Here is a 17,905-nt window from a genome sequence, read left to right on the forward strand (position 1 = left end):
CAAAACTTGGTCTTTTTATTGGCTGAGTATGAACCTTTTACACCTGTATAATCTATACACTTGGGCAAACTAGTTAGTCCAAAGATTTGTGTTGGGCAATTCAACCACCAAAATTATTTAGGACTTAGGTGTAAGCCTAATTCCCTTTCAGCAGCAACGCTCTCAGAGTATCCCAATGGCACCCCCTGATCTCGCCCTCCATTGTTGCTAGTTTAACATTCGAGCGCACCCAGGCTGCCCAAGACGACAAGGCCGAAGAGTGCAATCTGTGAATGAGCTTGACCAACAGACATGTGTTCTGGATGTGTAGGTCCTTGATGCCCAAACCCCCTGCCTGTTTCGGTTTACAAACATTTTCCCAAGCAACCAAGCAGCTCGATCCAGAGCACCGATCTTCGCGAGTCCAGAGAAAGGATCTTCTTCGGCTGTCCACCCTGGAGAGAATCCCAGGTGGCAAAGGCATAGCGCACATGGCATAGACGAGTTGAGAGTCAAGCACCGAGTTCACTAGGACTGCCCTGCCAGTGGGATTTAACAAGGCTGCTTGCCAGCCCGCCAAATATTTGTCAGTCTTGGCGATTTGGGGAGAGAAGGCCGTGAGTCTGAGCTTTGTGCTGGACAGAGGCAACCCGAGGTACGTCTGCGGGAAACCTTCCTGCTTGCATCCCAAAACTTGGAGCATTGGGGCCAGATCCTGAGGGTTAACATGCATGGGCACCGCAGTGCTTTTGGAGTAGTTGATCTGCAGGCCTGACGCTGCGGAGAAGGAGTCCAAAAGGTGCTTCAGAGCCATGATGTCCCTTATATTAGCACGGGCAAGGATGAGGGTGTCGTCAGCGTATTGCAAGATTGGGCAAGCTGAGTCCTCAAGAATGGGGTGCCTAACCATGCCGCTATTTTTTATTAGCACCTGCAGAACATCGGCGACAAGCAGGAAGAGATACGGGGAGAGGGGGTCCCCTTGCCTCAACCCGCGCCTGCAGGTAAACCAAGGCCCCGGGCATCCATTCACCAACACGGCGTTCCTTGATGTGCTCTGAATTTTCTTCATCCAAGACAGCCAAACGTCACAAAAACCCCTTGCAGACAGAATGGTGGCTAGGCCGTCCCAACTGACAGTGTCAAAAGCCTTTGCGAAGTCCAACTTCAGCACCAATGTGGGAGTCTTCCTCTTATGACAACATTGGACAAGCTCCATAGCATACACAAAATTCTCTGTGATGGAGCGGCCTCGAATGAACCCTGTCTGATCCAAATCAATGAGGGATGCAATCTCCCGCTGCAGCCTGGTGGTGAGTATTTTTGTGATAATCTTGAGACTGCAATTCTGTAGGCTGATCGGTCGGAAGGAGTCCACTGACACACACCCCGGTTTTTTTGGCAACAGCACCATGTACGCCCTGTTGATACGCTCAAGGTCGACCTCATTTCTGTGGAAAGCGCCCAAGAGATCCATCACTTGCACTTCAACAGTCGACCAAGCTGCCTTGTAGAAGCTAGGCCCGAAGCCGTCAGGGCCCGGGGCACTGCACCTATTCATCGATCGAACAGCAGCAGCAGCTTCTGCCTCAGAGAAGGGGGAAGTGAGGGCGCCGCTAGCACGAGCCCTCCCGCTGTAGAGGGCTTGCACATCGAAGGACCGGGAGGTGGCAATACTAGCGCCCATGATACTTGCGAAGTAGGAAGTGATCGCCGCTGTTTTATCCTCATGACTCCATAGTTCCTGGCCGTCCACCTCAACCACTCTGATGTGGTTTCTTATTTGTCTCTGAGTAGCATGAGCATGGTGAAAGGCGGTATTGGCATCCGCCTCCCGGATTGCACGCTGCTTCCAGTATGCAGCCTGCTCTCGAAGACGGAGTTCCAGCTTGTCCTGGCACAGAACCCGAACCTGCACTTCTGCACCAGACAGCGTGCGAAACTCTTCCAGGTGGTCGAGCAACATAATAATGAATTTGCAATTGGAAATTAAGTGGGGCGGCGCCCTGTTACGCCTTGACCAAACCTTTGCCGCAGACCGCGTGCGTTTGAGGCAGCCAGCGAGGCGCCCGGCAGCGTCAAGGATAGCAGGATCAGGTTGCCATTCCAGGAGCACTGACGGAAGAAAGGAGGGGCACTGAAGCCAGGCGTTCTCAAACCTGAACAAGGTTGATTTTGGGACTGCGGTCGACATGGTAACAAGGATCGACTTGTGATCCGAGGTAGGTCTGAGCCGAGAGGTGAGGGTGGTAGAGGGGAAAACTGAGGCGTGGTTTGAGTTGGTGAAGGCTCGGTCTAGTCTAGCAAGCGTGGGGAAGCGGCGCTTGTTCGACCACGTGAACAGACTATCGAGAAGGGGGAGCTCACGCAGGCTTAGCCTGTCAATGCAACTATTGAAGAGATCAAGATATCTATAAATTCACATCACAACTCAGAACGACAACGGTTTAGAAGGATTGGGTAGCGCCGTAACGGTTTATGCAAGAACTGGCGCAGCCAAAGATCCACAACTGTGACTGCAGCCATATGCTCGCGTGCTCTTGTCACACCCATGACCCATTTCAGGCCAAGCAAAACGGAGCAGTTTGACAGCGCGCTGTTGTGTTGTGGTTGTGGATGAGCTGCTGTCCGAGACATGCACGCGCGCTACTCATTGGCGGCCCGGGGAGCATGCAGCATTGGACGCAGCTGAAACTGAAAGCAGGCTCATCGCCACCAGCATGAGGGCGACGCTTTTGCGCGGCCGCAGAAGGAGCCAAACCTGTCGCAGACCGGGTTCCACCGCGCGTGCACGTTGCCGTCCGTCCTTGCCATGGACGCCGCTGTGGGCTGTGGGCCTGTGGCGGCACCGGCCGGTAACCAACAGAGCCATGCTGATCACCTGGACCAATAATGCGGTGTATATATATGCGTATGAATTGGCTGACGCGCTACAGTGCATGTCTATGCGAGTACAGGTACAGCAGGTACAGCAAACAGAGGGTTTCAGTCAGGCAACTGGCTTCGGACAGTGGCAACCCAATAGATTCCTGATTAGGCGGATCAAGCTGAGCTTTTGTAAAGCCAGCCTGTAGAACGCAATCATCGCAAGGCTCCAAAAGTTCTGTCGTCTCTGAACACCAGGTTTATGTGTGACGGCGCAACCATCTCTAGGAAGCAAAGAATAATAATGCACATGCAAGAGAGCTCTGCCTTGTCGTCGTCGTCTCTCATGAGATCCAAATGACGATTGGTTGGTTGACAGTGTGCTAGCTAGGCCGGTTTGGCGGTTTCAAACCAAAGTACCAAACCCGCCGCCGTCGTCCGATCCTCCGCCGAGCGCGGAACTAGCTAGGCGGCGCCGGCCACGAAATTATAGTTATACGCGGCAGCAACACAGCAATGGGCGTTGGCTAAGGCGAAGCTAGCACCTGCACAGTTATCAAACGGAGACCATGCATCGTGTTCGGTGTTCATCGGCACGGCACGGCACGCGGCGAGATTCTGCAAGAAAAGAACACGCAGACGCAGCTACCTAATAAAATGGTTGCTTGTGCAACTCAATATATGTAATAATAATTTTAATGTCTTTAGAAACATCATAGGGGTGGTGGCGCAGTTGGCTAGCGCGTAGGTCTCATAGCTAAGTTTGAGTAATCCTGAGGTCGAGAGTTCGAGCCTCTCTCACCCCAATATTTTTTTTGTTTTTAGTTTTTCTTTTTGTGTTTGGCATGAATTCAGTTTTTGGGTGCAGTTTTCATGCCGAGTTCTAAATTTCTAATACAGTAACTTCAAACTAATACAGAGAGTTTGAGCCTCTCTCACCCCGATGCCTTTTTACTTGTTTTAGTTTCCCTTTTTTTGTGTTTGGCATAAATTTAATTTTTGGGTGCAGTTTCAAGCCGAGTTCTAAATACAGTGACTTCAAACTAATACAGTAACTAACATATGACACCAACACATTCGTGCAAGCAGCATGAAAATAGAGAAAATATACACATGGGACATGAAACAGCGTATGAGCCTCAAATGTTTTCTCCAAAGAACGTGGATACAAACTCTGCATTATCAGTCTGGAACAGCAAATGGTGGCACCTGCTGATTAACATAAATGCAGAGAGATTAAAACACACACACACTGTATTTCAAGAGCCATTTGCAATGTTTGTTATTCACTAATAACAAGGCACGCAGCAACAGCGCCCACGGGCTTGGAAATTTGATCACACAGTGAAAGTCAGGCAGAGCCCATATTACATACAAAAGAATCAAGGGGTAACAAGCTACAGATATACTCTGAGTATGCACACCCGCACTTCGTTTTTTTTTTTGGCTCGTTCTAGCACGATCGCAGTGGCGAAAGCAGCGCTGCCTTGCCACTACGCTCTCCAGGGAGGGGGATTCCTCCGTCGAGCAGCCGATCGCCAAACAGCAGTATGATACAAGGTATGTATTCTTAAACCCTTTTTAGATAGTTTGGACAAAGCTATACGGGTTGTGATATGCCGTCACTTTTTCCCGCCGCTCGTAACCCCTACTACAACATTGCTCACCTGCAATACACAGGAAAACTAAAATCAGCAGCCTTCACTACTTTGTCGGGCATAGCAGAGGCACCGTTATTAGCATAACATGCTCACCAATTTTCCCTTGTCATCTACTGTCATTGGGTTTTCAACGACAACAGTTACATTCCGCGGTTGATTCGTCGGCTGCCCAGGTTGGACGGAAACAACTTTGTGATAAATCACATTAAACTCGCATGGATTTCACGGTAAATCATAGAATAAACATACCACGGAAATTGACGGGATGATATATGAAGTTCCACTTGATGCAGTTAGTGCTGGTGGTGGCAAAGGTATCATGGGAGTCACCTGATGTTAGGAAATTTAATAGACATGTTAAAACCAGGTGGGTGTCACTAGACACTAAGGCTGTTTGTAGCACAAGCAGACCCATAAGGGGAAATTAACGTACCCCGCCAACATTTGTAATGAAGTTGCAAACAGCACATTTGACAGACGGTGCTCCGTATGGATACATCAACACTGTTTGGCACTGGCCACAGTTCACATGAGCTATGCTACTCACTGCAGGATGAACAAAAATCGTCAACATGCTAGAAGCTTATCCTGATTTAAGTACACTAGGAGTAGATAAACTACTAGCACAATACAGTATCAAATACGGTGCTCGGGAACTTAATGCCAAAACAACTCTTCTGCCTGCATAGAACATGCATCCTACTCTTGAAAATTGAAATTTAAACATGTTCATAGATGGAAAATCAAAAGCTTATGGATCTGCAAGATAAGTTTACACATACATCAGTACCTGGTCTGACAAGATTGACTGTGTCACAACATGAGCATCTTACAGTTGTTGCACTGCGAGCATACATCAATAATGTCTGGCAGCCACCACATATAAGTCGAGCCATCTCCATTGCTGCACAAGAAATTTACCATTATTTCATAAGCACGCAATATGAATTGTGTTTATGAGGTGAGAGATTCAAGAGGGGAACAAAATAGAATGAGCAGGGTACCATAAAGTTCAAACTGTGTTTTGGACTAACCATACCATTACCCATATACTAATTCAAATTATTTTGTTTGACTAGCTATAATTATTTGACATTATACAAGACCTTATATTATACAGGGTCACATGACCTAGTCCCCATGTACATGATAGTCAATGAAAGCTTGGTTATGAGGTTTTCCAAACAAAAACTAAGTCATATACTGCAAGTTGGATTCAAATTTACTTAAGACTATGTGTAATACTAATTCCATGTTAAACAACAATACAAAGATCTATCTCTCATACCCAACAACTTGACACCAAGAATGCTACATAAATTGTCAGTTCAACTCAGTAGAGTACGTTAACAAAAAAATGATGAATAATACAATACAAACCAAATATAAAGCTCATGATGGTATGTGCTTTAGGGCTATGTGGTTTGAAGGATAGATAACAGTCTCATTTAAATTACTGGGCCGTACCATGCAAGATATCAGACATTATTAGTTACAAGGCAGAGATCATCCCTCTTCCACTGGTCATCCTAGCCTAAACTATGTGATATCAATACCTGCACACACTTGACACTCAACACACAACATATAGCTGAGATATATTGGATATTTGGACTTAAGGACTGTTTGAATGCACTAGAGCTAATAGTTAGTTGGCTAAAAAATTGCTAGTGAAATTAGCTGGCTAACAAATAGCTAGCTAAATATTAGCTAATTTGCTAAAAATAGCTAACATCTGAACTATTAATTAGGTTATTTAGATGTCTTCAACTAATTTTAGCAGCTAACTATTAGCTCTAGTGCATTTAAAACAGGGCCTTAATGATTGATGAAAAACACTACAGCCATCGAAACACGATGAATTACTTATACATCTCTAAATTTAACATTTCCCTAGGTAGACAGCAACAACGACATCCTCTACGACACCCCAGACCTGGTCTGCCCCTTTAATTGTCACCTAGAAGTATTTGGTCACCTGTGTCCTAAGTCCAGCGTCAACAAGATTCCGAATCATGACATCAGGATTTGGTCCCTTTTGTTCCCCATGCAATGTGTGTGGATGTTCAACCATGAAACAATAGAAACCAAAGCCCAGACGTGCTACCTGGAGGCGGCACATTGGTGACCACATGGCATACCGCACAACACACGCTCGGAGCACCTCTTGGGTAGAACAGAAGGGTCCTGCACCCGTGGCACACTATCTGGCTCTGCATGTCTGCAAAGTTCCGGCCAAAGCCACAGCGGATGAGCACATAATAAGCATATACACAATCAAAGGCAAAGCAATCCCATCCCAATCCCAATCCCAACCCCAGTGCAGTCCAATTCTTGGTGCACCAGATGGAACAGTTAGCAATCCAGCATATGCCACCCAATCCCACATCAGCCAGACACTCAATGAGCTTAGCTCGTCCACGATTATCACCGTCATCCACAGAAAGCTTGGGGACAGGGGAAAAAAGGCATCCTCCAGCTTCTCTTCCAATCCCAAATCCCATCCACGCTATCCGATTCCCCCACACCGATCGCCCCAGTTTACCAGCGCGATTAGATCTCTCCACAGAGCGTCGTACCCTCCTCATCCAACCAGCAAGACATCGGAACATAGAAAGAAGCCGGATTACTGCGTGCGTACCTCAAGAACTGCGGGTGAGACGGCAACAAACACCTCCAAGAAGCAAAGGGAGGAACTAAAAAAACCAAAAGACCTGCGAGGGGGAGCGAGACCGCGAGAGGCACCGTATCGGCGGCGAGAGGCAGGCGCCACCGATCTAGGACGTGCCCCTCAAGGACGGGTCTCGTGCGGGGTGCGGCACAGCGGCAGACGGGTGGTTATTCGGTCAGGTCAACACGGCCGGACGAGAGGTTGAGGACGACCCGTAGGAAGCGCACGCCTGCCATACGTGTCCCAGCGCGGAATACGCAACCACATGAGCGCCCTCTTTCCGAGGAGTCGATCGAACGGACGAGGGGGCCTGAAGTGAGAACGGACGGGTGTTATTTTGACACGTCATCCTAGGAGCTTTCGTCCTGGCACGGCAACGCCGCAAGAGGTTTTTACTATTTTGTCACTATGAAACGATGGCTTCTCTGTAATGTCACGTTCGCCACATACTTCTCTAAAACGTTTCTCTCAGCTACTGGACTTCTCTCAAATGTCATTATACACTGTCTCTCAGCTTCTAATAAACCAACAGGTACATAAAATGTCTATTTTGTCCCTGACTTCTCTCAAACAATATTTAACATACAACCTGTCATATATTTAACACAAAATGAGCTGAAAACAACCATCAGACTTACAAAACCCTCTATACCTGTTTGGACAAGTTGCCTCAATACCCAATTCAAACTCTTTATTTATTCCATATTGTCTCATAGCCAATCTGAATTTTTTCATAGAAGGATACGGGGTGCCTAACTTCATACATGGGCTATCCTCGTCATATGCAATTGTTCTCTCCTTTGAAATATGATCAGTCACATTTATAGCTACTGCTTGGGTAATCTGCATTTAAGAGAAGCCTAGCACTTAAGAGAGATGTTTTAGAGAAGCCCATAACGAACGTAACATTACAGAGAATCCACTCATTTCAGGGTGACAAAATAGTAAAAAACTCACGCCGCAAAGGCACCGAGACCCGGAGCGCGCTGTAGCCTGTTTGCGACTCGTCGTCTTCCCAGGAAAAAATTCCACACAAAAAAAGAAAATAAAATCGGGGTGAAGCCCTAACCCTAGAGGAGCCGAGGAGGGCAGGCAGGGGCGGAGGGCCCATTATAGTTTATTATGGCCCAAGCCATACCTAAAATAAAATAAACAGGTACGTCCGCCGGCCCAGCTTCCATTCGTGCCGAGGCCTCACGAACACACCCATTTGGTGCCCTACCGCTAAGCCGCTAACCCTGGCTCACGAACACACCCAGTCAGCCGCCAGGCCGCCGCTGTGCCTTCCGCCGTCCGCCGAGGCACCGAGCCGCTGTCCCTCCCCGTCCGCCGAGCCGTTGCCCCTGTGGCTGTGCTGTGCCTCCGTTCGCCGGCCGAGCCGCTGTCCGCCTGTCACTGTCCCTCAGTCCGCCGAGCTGCTGTGCTTTCCGGCTTCGCCGTCCGCCGAACAGGTTCGTCCGCGAGCGCGACGCGCCGAGCTTCCGCCGTCCGCCGAGCAGGTCCGTCCGCCAAGCCATACCTAAATTTTTTTCCGTCCTCCGCCACTGAGGGCAGGGGAGCGGAGAGCCGCCGCCATGGCGGAGGAGGCGGAGGGGATGGACCGGTTCGATATGGAGGGGGACTTCGAGGGCGGGCGGTTCGGCCGCGACGGGGAGTTTTACTACCGGAGCCGGCGGGAGCGGGCGCCGCAGACCCGGGATGACGCCATCTACGGGGTCTTCGCGGAGGGCGACTCCGACTACGATTCGGAGGACGACGAAGGTACCCGCCGCCGCCGCCGGAAGCGCCGCAAGGACGGCGGCGGGGAGGCCGACCTCACCAAGCCCGTCCAGTTCGTCTCCACCGGTAAGTTCATGCCCACCCAGGAGCCCGAGCCTGAGGAGAGGCCGGGGCTCGGGCGCGCCGCCGCCGCTGCTGCCGATAAGGAGGAGGAGGAGGAGGAGGAGGATCAGGACGATGAGGGGGACACCGAGATGCTGCCGGCGATGTTCGGCAAGATCAGGGACGGCGCGCGCGCGAGGCGGGAGGAGAAGGAGCGGGAGCGGGAGATGGCGGCCCGTCGGCGACAGGCAGCGGGTCTCGGGGCCGGGGAGCCATCCGCCGCTCCTGGGAGCCTGGAGTCCAACTCCAAGGTGGCCAAGATGATGCGGATGATGGGGTACAAGAAAGGCATGGGCCTTGGCAAGAATCAGCAGGGGATCACTGCGCCGGTTGAGTCCACTCTGCGACCCAAGAACGCTGGCCTGGGGAGCGTTGAGGGGTTCAGGGAGCCCAAGATCATGTCTGCTAAGGAGAATGTGCCAGCCCCACCACCTCCACCGGCATCAGCGAAGAAGAAGCGTTGGTCCAAGAAGGCTACCACAAAGAAGGCTCCAATCTTGACGAAAAATGAGCTCCTGGCTATGCGTGCTGAGCAGGAACAGGAGGAACAGCCCGCTGTTGTCCAGAAGGTGATTGACATGCGAGGGCCACAGGCGCGGGTGCTGACAGACTTGAAGGGTCTCAATGAAGAACAAGAGATGGAGGCGAATGACGTGCCCATGCCAGAGCTGCAGTACAATGTCCGCATGCTTGTTGATGAGGCTAGGGCTGATATTGTGAGGTTGGACGCCCAGCTGCGGCGGGAGCAGGAGAAGGTGGCTAGCTTGGTGCGGGAGAAGGAAAAAGTGGCTAAGCAAGAGGCATCGCAGAAACGCCAGTTGCTTGTGATGGAGAGAATTGCAGAGACACTGGAGAAGGTCCAGGACGATGATGCATCCGGCATGCTCACTCTGGATGGGTTGATTCAGACATTCCACGGATTGAAGGTGCAGTTTGAGGAGGAGTTCAAGATGTGTAGCATCGCATGGATTGCTTGCAGATACGCTCATCCGCTCCTAATCCGCGTCTTCCAGGGGTGGCAGCCCCTGCATGATCCAAAATTTGGGTTAGAAGTCATGAAAAAATGGAAGGACCTGCTGCAGGGGGACCAACCATATGACTTCTCAGATAGTGCCGCATCAATGACACCATATGTGCAGCTTGTTAGTGAAGTCATCCTACCGGCTGTGAGGATATCAGGAACCAATTCGTGGGAGGCTAGGGAACCGGAACCAATGCTCCACTTTCTTGAGTTATGGGATAATAAGAAGTTGCTGCCGCCTGTTTTGCTTCAATCATTACTAGAGCATGTGATCATGCCAAAGCTCTCAGCTGCCGTGGATTCTTGGGATCCTCGCAGGGAAAGCATACCGATCCATGTCTGGGTGCATCCATGGCTGCCAATGCTAAGGGAAAGGATAGAGACCTTGTGCCATTCTATTCGATACAAGTTGAGCACTGTCCTCCATGTATGGCAAGCACATGATGCTTCAGCATATGCAGTGTTGTCTCCGTGGAAAGACGTGTTTGATTCGGCAAGCTGGGAAGACCTGATTGTGCGGTATATCATTCCTAAACTGAGATTGGCGTTGCAAGACTTTCAGATCAACCCAGCAAACCAGAAGCTCGATCAGTTCAACTGGGTGATGTTGTGGACATCTGCAATCCCAGTACAGCTCATGGTCCATATGTTGGAAGTCGATTTCTTCAGCAAGTGGCAGCAGGTTCTTTACCACTGGTTGTGCTCACCAAATCCTGATTTCAATGAGATAATGAACTGGTATAAGGGATGGAAGGGCCTTTTCCCACCAGAGTTACTTGCCAATGAGCGCATACGGATGCTTCTAACTGCTGGTCTTGACATGATGAACCAAGCTGCTGAAGGACTTGAGGTGGTGCAACCTGGGGCTAGGGAGAATGTGGGCTACTTGAGGGCAACGGAGAAGCGACAATTTGATGCAGCACAGCAAGCTTACCATGCTGTGCCAGGAGCAGCCATGGCGGATTTGAGCTTCAAGGAGTCTATACAGGCATATGCAATGGAACAAGGTTTGCTATTTATGCCTAGAGTTGGCAAGTTCTATAATGGCATGCCAGTGTATGAGTTCGGCACAGTTAGTATTTGCATAGACTCTGTGAAGCGACTACTCTATGCACAACTTCAAGAGGGAATCGACAGATGGAGTCCTGTAACTCTTACACAATTGATGGACATGAACCGAATTGGAAGACCACACTAGTAGATCGCTCCTAGCCTTTGACTTGCATGATGTTTTTACTTTCTTCCCTGTTGTGTAAAACTTTTCAGAGATGTCAATTCATTAGCTCTTTTGAACAATATCTCCGTTAAAGAAGAAAGGGGTTAGATCTATATCTAAATGTGCTGGATAATGTTGTATGTCTCATTGTGCTGCTGGTATTTACGGTGGTGCTGTCAATATGACGTGGCTCTTTGGTAATTTTGATCCGTAAGATCTGTTGTAACTGCTGAAGGACTTATGCTTTATGCAGTTGCTGGCAATCCTAATTAACCTGAACACTTCTGGTTGTACACTGAAATGCTTTTGTGGTTATAGGTCCCGAGTTCGATCCCCTCGGGGGCAAATTTCGGGGTTTGGTTAAAAAAATCTCCACGTTGTGGCCCACCCGCTCTCGATGGTCGATATCCTGCGCGCCACCCTTCGGTTGGGCCGTTGCAGATTGGACAGTTGACTCGGCCTGTTAATGATGGGAGGCCAAGGTTCAGGAGTTTTCTCGGCCGCGACCATATTTCACTCTCTTCTCTACTACTCCTTAAGAGGGTAAGGAGGGCGTCCACCACCTTCACCACGGCTCTCCCCTGCTAATCTCGCCGGCCGCCCTGTCCCAGCATTCCCCGCTCTCCCCCACCTGCAATCCCACGCCCGCGTCGTCGATGGCTCGCGTCTAGGAAATCTCGTGTCCACACTCCATGCCCTCGCCTCCCCCACGCGCCCTCGCGTTGACCGCCCGTCACCGCCACCACGTCTATCAAGCTGACACCGACGCCGCCGCACCCCCTCCCCCGCGTGCGTAGCCCCCTGCCACCGGGGCTCGCACTGACCGGAGGTCCATGCCCACCCCCTCGGAGATTGCTCCCTCCCTGAGGAGCTGGAGGCGGCGGTGTGGGGACAAGGAGGCCACCGAGGATGCCGCGCGGGGGCTGCGGTAAGAGCTTGACGTCGAGTGGGCCTCCATAGAGACGACACCCAGATCCGACCATTGAGTCCCTCGACGCCGCTGCTTACTCCTCCATCGCCGCGGTGACCTCCTCGGGCTCGATGGCGCTGCCATCATCTTACTCCTCCGTCACCCGTGGTTAGCGCGTGGGTTTGAGTTCCGACATTTCCTTGCGAATTCGGGGGTGATTTGGGGCCCCTATATGGCGAGGATTTGAGTGGATTCGAGAGGAACAAGTGGAGGTCGGCGGCACGGCCATCACAAGCCTCCTGGTCCTGGACCCCTACTTCCGAGGAAAGAAGCCGAGGGGAGACTACGGGACGGCGAGCGCAGAAGGCGGGCTAGACGACGGTGCTGCCATCACGGGCCTCCTACTCCTGTACCCATACTTCTAGGGGAAGAAGCCAGTGGCCGGGAGACAACAGACCAGCGCGAGGCGACGACAGTACGAGGCACGCCACCCAGCCCGCAGAGAGGTAAATATTATTTCACCTTAAGCACCAGTCTGGTGGCAATTCGTTTAACTCATCTGTATTCATTCCTTAGTTTTGCTGTGGAAATCTCCAACTCTGCGTTCGTCTGAAATATCGGCAGCACCATTTGTCGGCACCTGGATACTAGGCAAAGTTATCTGGATCCTTCACATGCATGGGCTAGGAAGGGCATCAGTTTGTCCCATGCTCCCATGGTTGGAATAAATAAATACTGGTACCACCTATAAACGAACGGGGATAACATTTTCTTAGTTTAAAGTTCAACAGATTTTCCTTTGTTACCTGATGTAAGTGCATTTGTTCATTGATTGGAAACAGAAAAATACAATGTGTTACTTCTTCAGTCACGTGCTAAAATTGTTATTATGCAAAGCTGGAAACTGATAGCTTTAAGTCTGGAACCAATTCCATTTCTTCTGGCGATGAAAAAAACGAGCTTTTCTTTCATTTGTTCTCTTGTTATTATTTCTCCTGTCATTACTGTTGTACATTTTTGTTTTTAGATTCGTAGCTTTCGCAGCTCAGTACTCAGTATTTCTTTCCATTTCGGCAGTTGAAACCTTATCAGATTAGATATGTGATGGCTTTCCTTATCACTGTACAGGGTCATCTGCACACCAACAGGGTCTACGACAATGTCTGGACCTTCATTCTAACAGATGCAACCTTCAAGAGCGCTGAGATTCAAGAAACACTGAGCAAGGTGAATTTGTTGTCCCCTCTAAGCTTTGTTTGTGTGAATCTAAACAATCGGCCATGCAATTGACTAGAGTACCATGGCTGCCAACATGTTATCCGTATTGAATATGGAATATGGTTTGCTCTTTTCTGTTGATAGTTTCACATGAATGACTAGATGAACCGATCATTTGACATGAATTCTTGGTGCCTTACATAGTTGTGCTTTGCTTTAGGTGAACAGGTCAAACTAGAAGTAATATAGAAGATAGATGTGTAAATTCCTTGTTCCATCCTCTGCTACTTTGATGCAGATGGGTCTCAATGCCGTGGTGGCCGCCTGCTACGTCTTTCCATTACTTGTCTTTGTGCTCACAGTCCGCTTCTTCTACGTACTGTGGCACAGTGGCCAACCAGAGTCAAGGTTGTGCGCCACCAGATTGCGTTGTCTCATTGTCCTTGGCTCCGGTGAGTACGTATTGCAGTCTTGCCTGTCAAATACCTTATGGACAAGTTTTAGATATGGTTGCCTGGTATATAAAACGGTACTCATACGTGTAAGCTCATACGGTAAATAAAAACATTCTCAATCTGGGTAGTAAAATTGCCTATAAATAAAAACATTCTAAATCTACTACAGAAAAGGTCCAGATTACCAGCTCCGGGTGATGCTGATGAGCTATCTGTCATTGAAGACCAAATTGCATGGATAGTTCACATAATTGCATCCATTGTCAAGTAAGGCAGGTAACAGGTGTTAGGTGAGCAATATATATTTTCTTTTATTTGTAAACTTTGTTCTTTTAAATGTTGTTCTTGCTTGCATATGCGATTCAGGAAGAGCCCGTAGAGAGGTCGAGGAGCAGCACTGGCTGTTTCTCTGGCATTGATCAAGGCGAGCACATCAAGGGGTCTCAGGCACCTCCCTCTCATTGGTGTCGTCGTTGAACCAGTTATGGTACATTGGAATGGCTGCAAATTGAGGGAGAAAGACCTGGAAACAGTGATGCAGCATGTTCACACGAAGATGGCAACAATGGTAACATTTGCATTGGTCCTGTAAATAAGGTAATTTGAGGGCTAAGATTGCTTGTTGAACCTTATAAAAGGAGGTGTAGTTTTATTTATCCTATTCTTGCTGCAGGCATCACAAGGTCATATGCTAGCAACTTTAATATGGATTTATTTATTCTCCTAGAAGAAAAGGCCAAGATGTTTGAGATTTCAGTGCTTCATTTAACTTTCAGCTTGTGTTGTCTTAGCTTACTATGGCATTAACCCACTACTATCCTGAATTGTCATGTGATCTGTATCATGTATTCATGAAAAATGCATTTTATGCTACAAGCACTTGTGGTTTTGCTAACTATATCCAGTTATGCAATCCACAGTTCTTTGTAACAGTACATGATTATGCCAAACAAGACATTAGTTGAATGATATGTTCAAACTATTCAAATGTTTTTCTCTTTGTAACAGTTTGTGATGTTAGAATGATATGTTCAATCCACAGTCCTTTGTCTGGGATGGATTTCTTTGTCTTGACTCTTGAGTATAGTGTATTTCTGACTATCATTTGTCAATTTTGTTGACTTTTATGCTCATAACTTGAGAAACTTTTATTATAAGTGTACACTGCGTTTTATTTTTTTACTGTTGTTTGACTGATTACTGCAAGGAATCTTGTGTAGGTATTGAATATGCTTGCTTGATGGATTGAAGATCCAAATTCGAATATAACTTCATAAGTTCATATCCCACGAGTCTAATTACTTGTGGCTTGCTGAAGATGGCATGAAGATGCAGGTGATTATTGCTTGTTCTGTGGCTTATTTCCTTTTACTTAGTTAACTTCCTATTAGGCAGCTACTGCACCAGCAAACCTGTCAACATAGAGAGAGGCTTGTTCTGTAAAACTACTAATCCAGGACTCGTGAGAACAAGAAAGCAAGGATGCCATGGATACAATATTTGTGTGGCAACAATATTAGACATTGTACTCTTTTCTTTTCAAATTATAACCATTCTCTTCTTTTTAAATTATAAGTCGTTCCAATATTTTTAGATATATAACAAAAACTATACATTTGAATAGTATGTCTAGAGCATGTATACTTGAGTGACCAATGAGCATTGAATTTTACTGCATATGATGGATTTATTCGATGTGTAATACTTTGAAGGTATGCAAAAAAAAATTAGTTTTTAAAAGATGTTTACAAGAACATAAAATGGCAGTTAGTATTTTTGAATTTTAATGTATCTTATATTAGAATATGTTCACTGCGTAGCAACGCACGGGCATTCACCTAGTCTTAATATAATACCGGGAGGGTGGTCTTTTTCTCCCGGGCTGATTTTTTTTTTTTTTTTTTTGCATTTGTATTGAATCTCATTCCACGAAGATTGCTACTGAGCACTGTTTTTTCTAAGTCATAAATCTGATGGAATTCCATGTGCGTAGACAGTAATGGTTGTTAAGTGCTAATTCTTTATGTACTTATTTCATAAACTGTGTTCAGCTGTTGCTTCAATGCAGTTGACCTACCATACTCCACGGCAGTTGCTGTGGATAGCTTTTGCTAAATTTTGATACTGGAAGGTGTAAATGATGGTAGTGACATTTATTCTAAAGAATTATTGTTTGCCCGCGAAAGAAAATTTATGTATGAATGCCTACCTGGAGTCTTAGATTAAGGTGTCGTGCTAGTGTTAATGTGTCATGTTGTTCTTAATGGTTGTGATTCTGTCATTGCCATGAGGATCCTCATTTTGTTGGCGCTTGCTGTTTTCAAGCAGATATGAACACTAGTTTGGTGTAAATGTAATCCAGCTCTCTTTTGCTTAACTGATTTTCATTCTCTTTCCTAGGCCTGCAGGCTGAGGGCCTTACTTCATTATTTGAATTTGCCTATCGACCTGCTGCTTATTATGTTGTGTTATACAAAGCTTTGCGTAGCATCAAAATACGCATTTTTGGTGCTTTCTCAAAAAAAATGTCAAACTAAGATATCTTAATTTTTTAAAATCCAACGGTGTGTATCTAAATCTGCAAATGGTTAAATGAGATGAGTGAACAATTGGTAGTACTCCCTTAATTTGTCGAGTGACCTGTAATTTCTAGATTGCTGCTTCATCAAGTTGTAAATTTTGATTGATGCTAGCATTTTTTCAGTATGTACAGCTATTCATAACTTCTTTCTGTGCTCTTCATTAATCTCATTAAGATGCATCTATGTAGATTAGACAACTACAGATTTGGTTCATGTAACTTGTGAAGTTGATGTCAACTTTGTGTACCTCATTGATCTGAACCATTTGAATCAATGCTATTTTTAACTGACAAATAAATGTCTATTCTTGATGATCAACTAGGATGAATCAATGCTATTATGATGCATCTCTATAGATTAGACAACTACAGAGTTGGTGCTGTTTTAATGCAGTCCGGGCACCCAATAGCTTATTTGAGCAAGGCTTTGGGAACTAAATCTCAAGGGTTGTTCACCTATGAGAAAGAATATCTGGCGATTCTGGTTGCTGTAGATCATTGGCGCCATTATTTGCAGTTGAAGGAGTTTCACATTTACACGGATCATCGCAGCTTCGTTCAATTGGATGAACAATGTTTGCACACTCCATGGCAACAGAAAATGTTTACTCGTTTATTGGGATTGCAGTACAAAATTATATACAAGGGGTTGACAATAGTGCGGCTGATGCATTGTCCAGGCATCCGGAGGTTCAGTTCTCCTGTTCGGCATTGTCTACTTGCACTCCACAATGGATAACAAATGTTTCTGATTCTTAGCACCATGATGATATGGCTTCGACTATAATGGCCAAGTTAGCCATTGATGCTAAAGCAGTACCATCTTATTCATGGCACAATGGAATTCTTCGCTATAAAAACCGAATTTGGGTGGGATAGTCACTGACACTGCACCAAAGATTGTTATCAGCTTTTCATGAGTCTGCAGTGGGTGGTCATTCCGGCATTCCAGTTACTTATGCGTAGGGATGAAAACGGTCGGGAACGGTCGGTAAACACTAAAACCATTACCGTTTTCATATTTTTTATCGGAAACAAAATCGAAAACGGTAATTCCGGAAACGGAAACGATATCGGTATTTCGGAAACATCGGAAATGAAAGTTTGGTGCGGAAAATACACCGGTAACGGTCGAAATCTAAAATACGATCGGTAAACATATCAAACTTCATAATACAACAAAGTTGACAAAAGTTCACAAAGACCACAAGTTCACAATTCATGACATAACAAGTTCACAAGGATCATAAATTTATAATATAAAAAGTTTACAATGATCACAAGTTCACAATATAACAAGTTCACAGTATAACAAGTTCATAAAGATCACAACTTCAGAATTCACAATATACACTCGATCTAGCTGACATGACATGCTTACTTATGAAATATTTTTTTCCTCACATAAAGAGTTTTTCACAACCTCACAGGAAAACCCTAAAACCTA

At 46.9% G+C, this 17,905-nt stretch overlaps 2 protein-coding genes, 1 long non-coding RNA gene and 1 other non-coding gene across 9 annotated transcripts; 3 read left to right on the plus strand and 1 right to left on the minus strand.

Annotated features, from left to right (window-relative positions):
• Positions 1-3,562: 3,562 nt before the first annotated feature.
• TRNAM-CAU (transfer RNA methionine (anticodon CAU)) lies at positions 3,563-3,650 on the plus strand. The gene is given in 2 exon segments: positions 3,563-3,600; positions 3,615-3,650. It is a non-coding gene; the product is annotated as a tRNA-Met (tRNA).
• Positions 3,651-3,965: 315 nt separating this feature from the next.
• On the minus strand, positions 3,966-7,446 carry LOC100194364 (uncharacterized). Of its 3 annotated transcripts, XM_008674004.3 has the most exons (7): positions 7,147-7,446; positions 6,613-6,726; positions 5,296-5,409; positions 4,939-5,051; positions 4,755-4,835; positions 4,599-4,670; positions 3,966-4,511 (listed from the first exon to the last, which is right to left on the minus strand). In XM_008674004.3, exons 2-7 carry the CDS (start codon positions 6,722-6,724, stop codon positions 4,467-4,469), a joined length of 537 nt encoding a protein of 178 aa, XP_008672226.1. In that variant the 5' UTR covers positions 6,725-6,726; positions 7,147-7,446; the 3' UTR covers positions 3,966-4,466.
• A 907-nt stretch (positions 7,447-8,353) lies between these two features.
• On the plus strand, positions 8,354-17,367 carry LOC103650491 (uncharacterized). 4 transcript variants are annotated; one of them, XR_004857185.1, is made up of 7 exons: positions 8,354-8,675; positions 13,333-13,431; positions 13,721-13,874; positions 14,047-14,167; positions 14,244-14,474; positions 15,098-15,212; positions 16,782-17,367. It is a non-coding gene; the product is annotated as an uncharacterized lncRNA (long non-coding RNA). The 4 variants fall into 4 exon arrangements; XR_004857186.1 differs by having other exon boundaries at positions 8,365-8,675; positions 14,047-14,153; XR_004857184.1 differs by having other exon boundaries at positions 14,047-14,474; positions 14,551-15,212.
• LOC100216762 (uncharacterized) lies at positions 8,719-11,372 on the plus strand. Its single transcript, NM_001143162.2, has one exon. The coding sequence runs from the start codon at positions 8,751-8,753 to the stop codon at positions 11,274-11,276; it is 2,526 nt and encodes an 841-aa protein (NP_001136634.2). The 5' UTR covers positions 8,719-8,750; the 3' UTR covers positions 11,277-11,372.
• Positions 17,368-17,905: the final 538 nt, after the last annotated feature.

Source organism: Zea mays, chromosome 3, assembly GCF_902167145.1.
Source record: "Zea mays cultivar B73 chromosome 3, Zm-B73-REFERENCE-NAM-5.0, whole genome shotgun sequence".
Lineage (NCBI taxonomy): Eukaryota > Viridiplantae > Streptophyta > Magnoliopsida > Poales > Poaceae > Zea > Zea mays.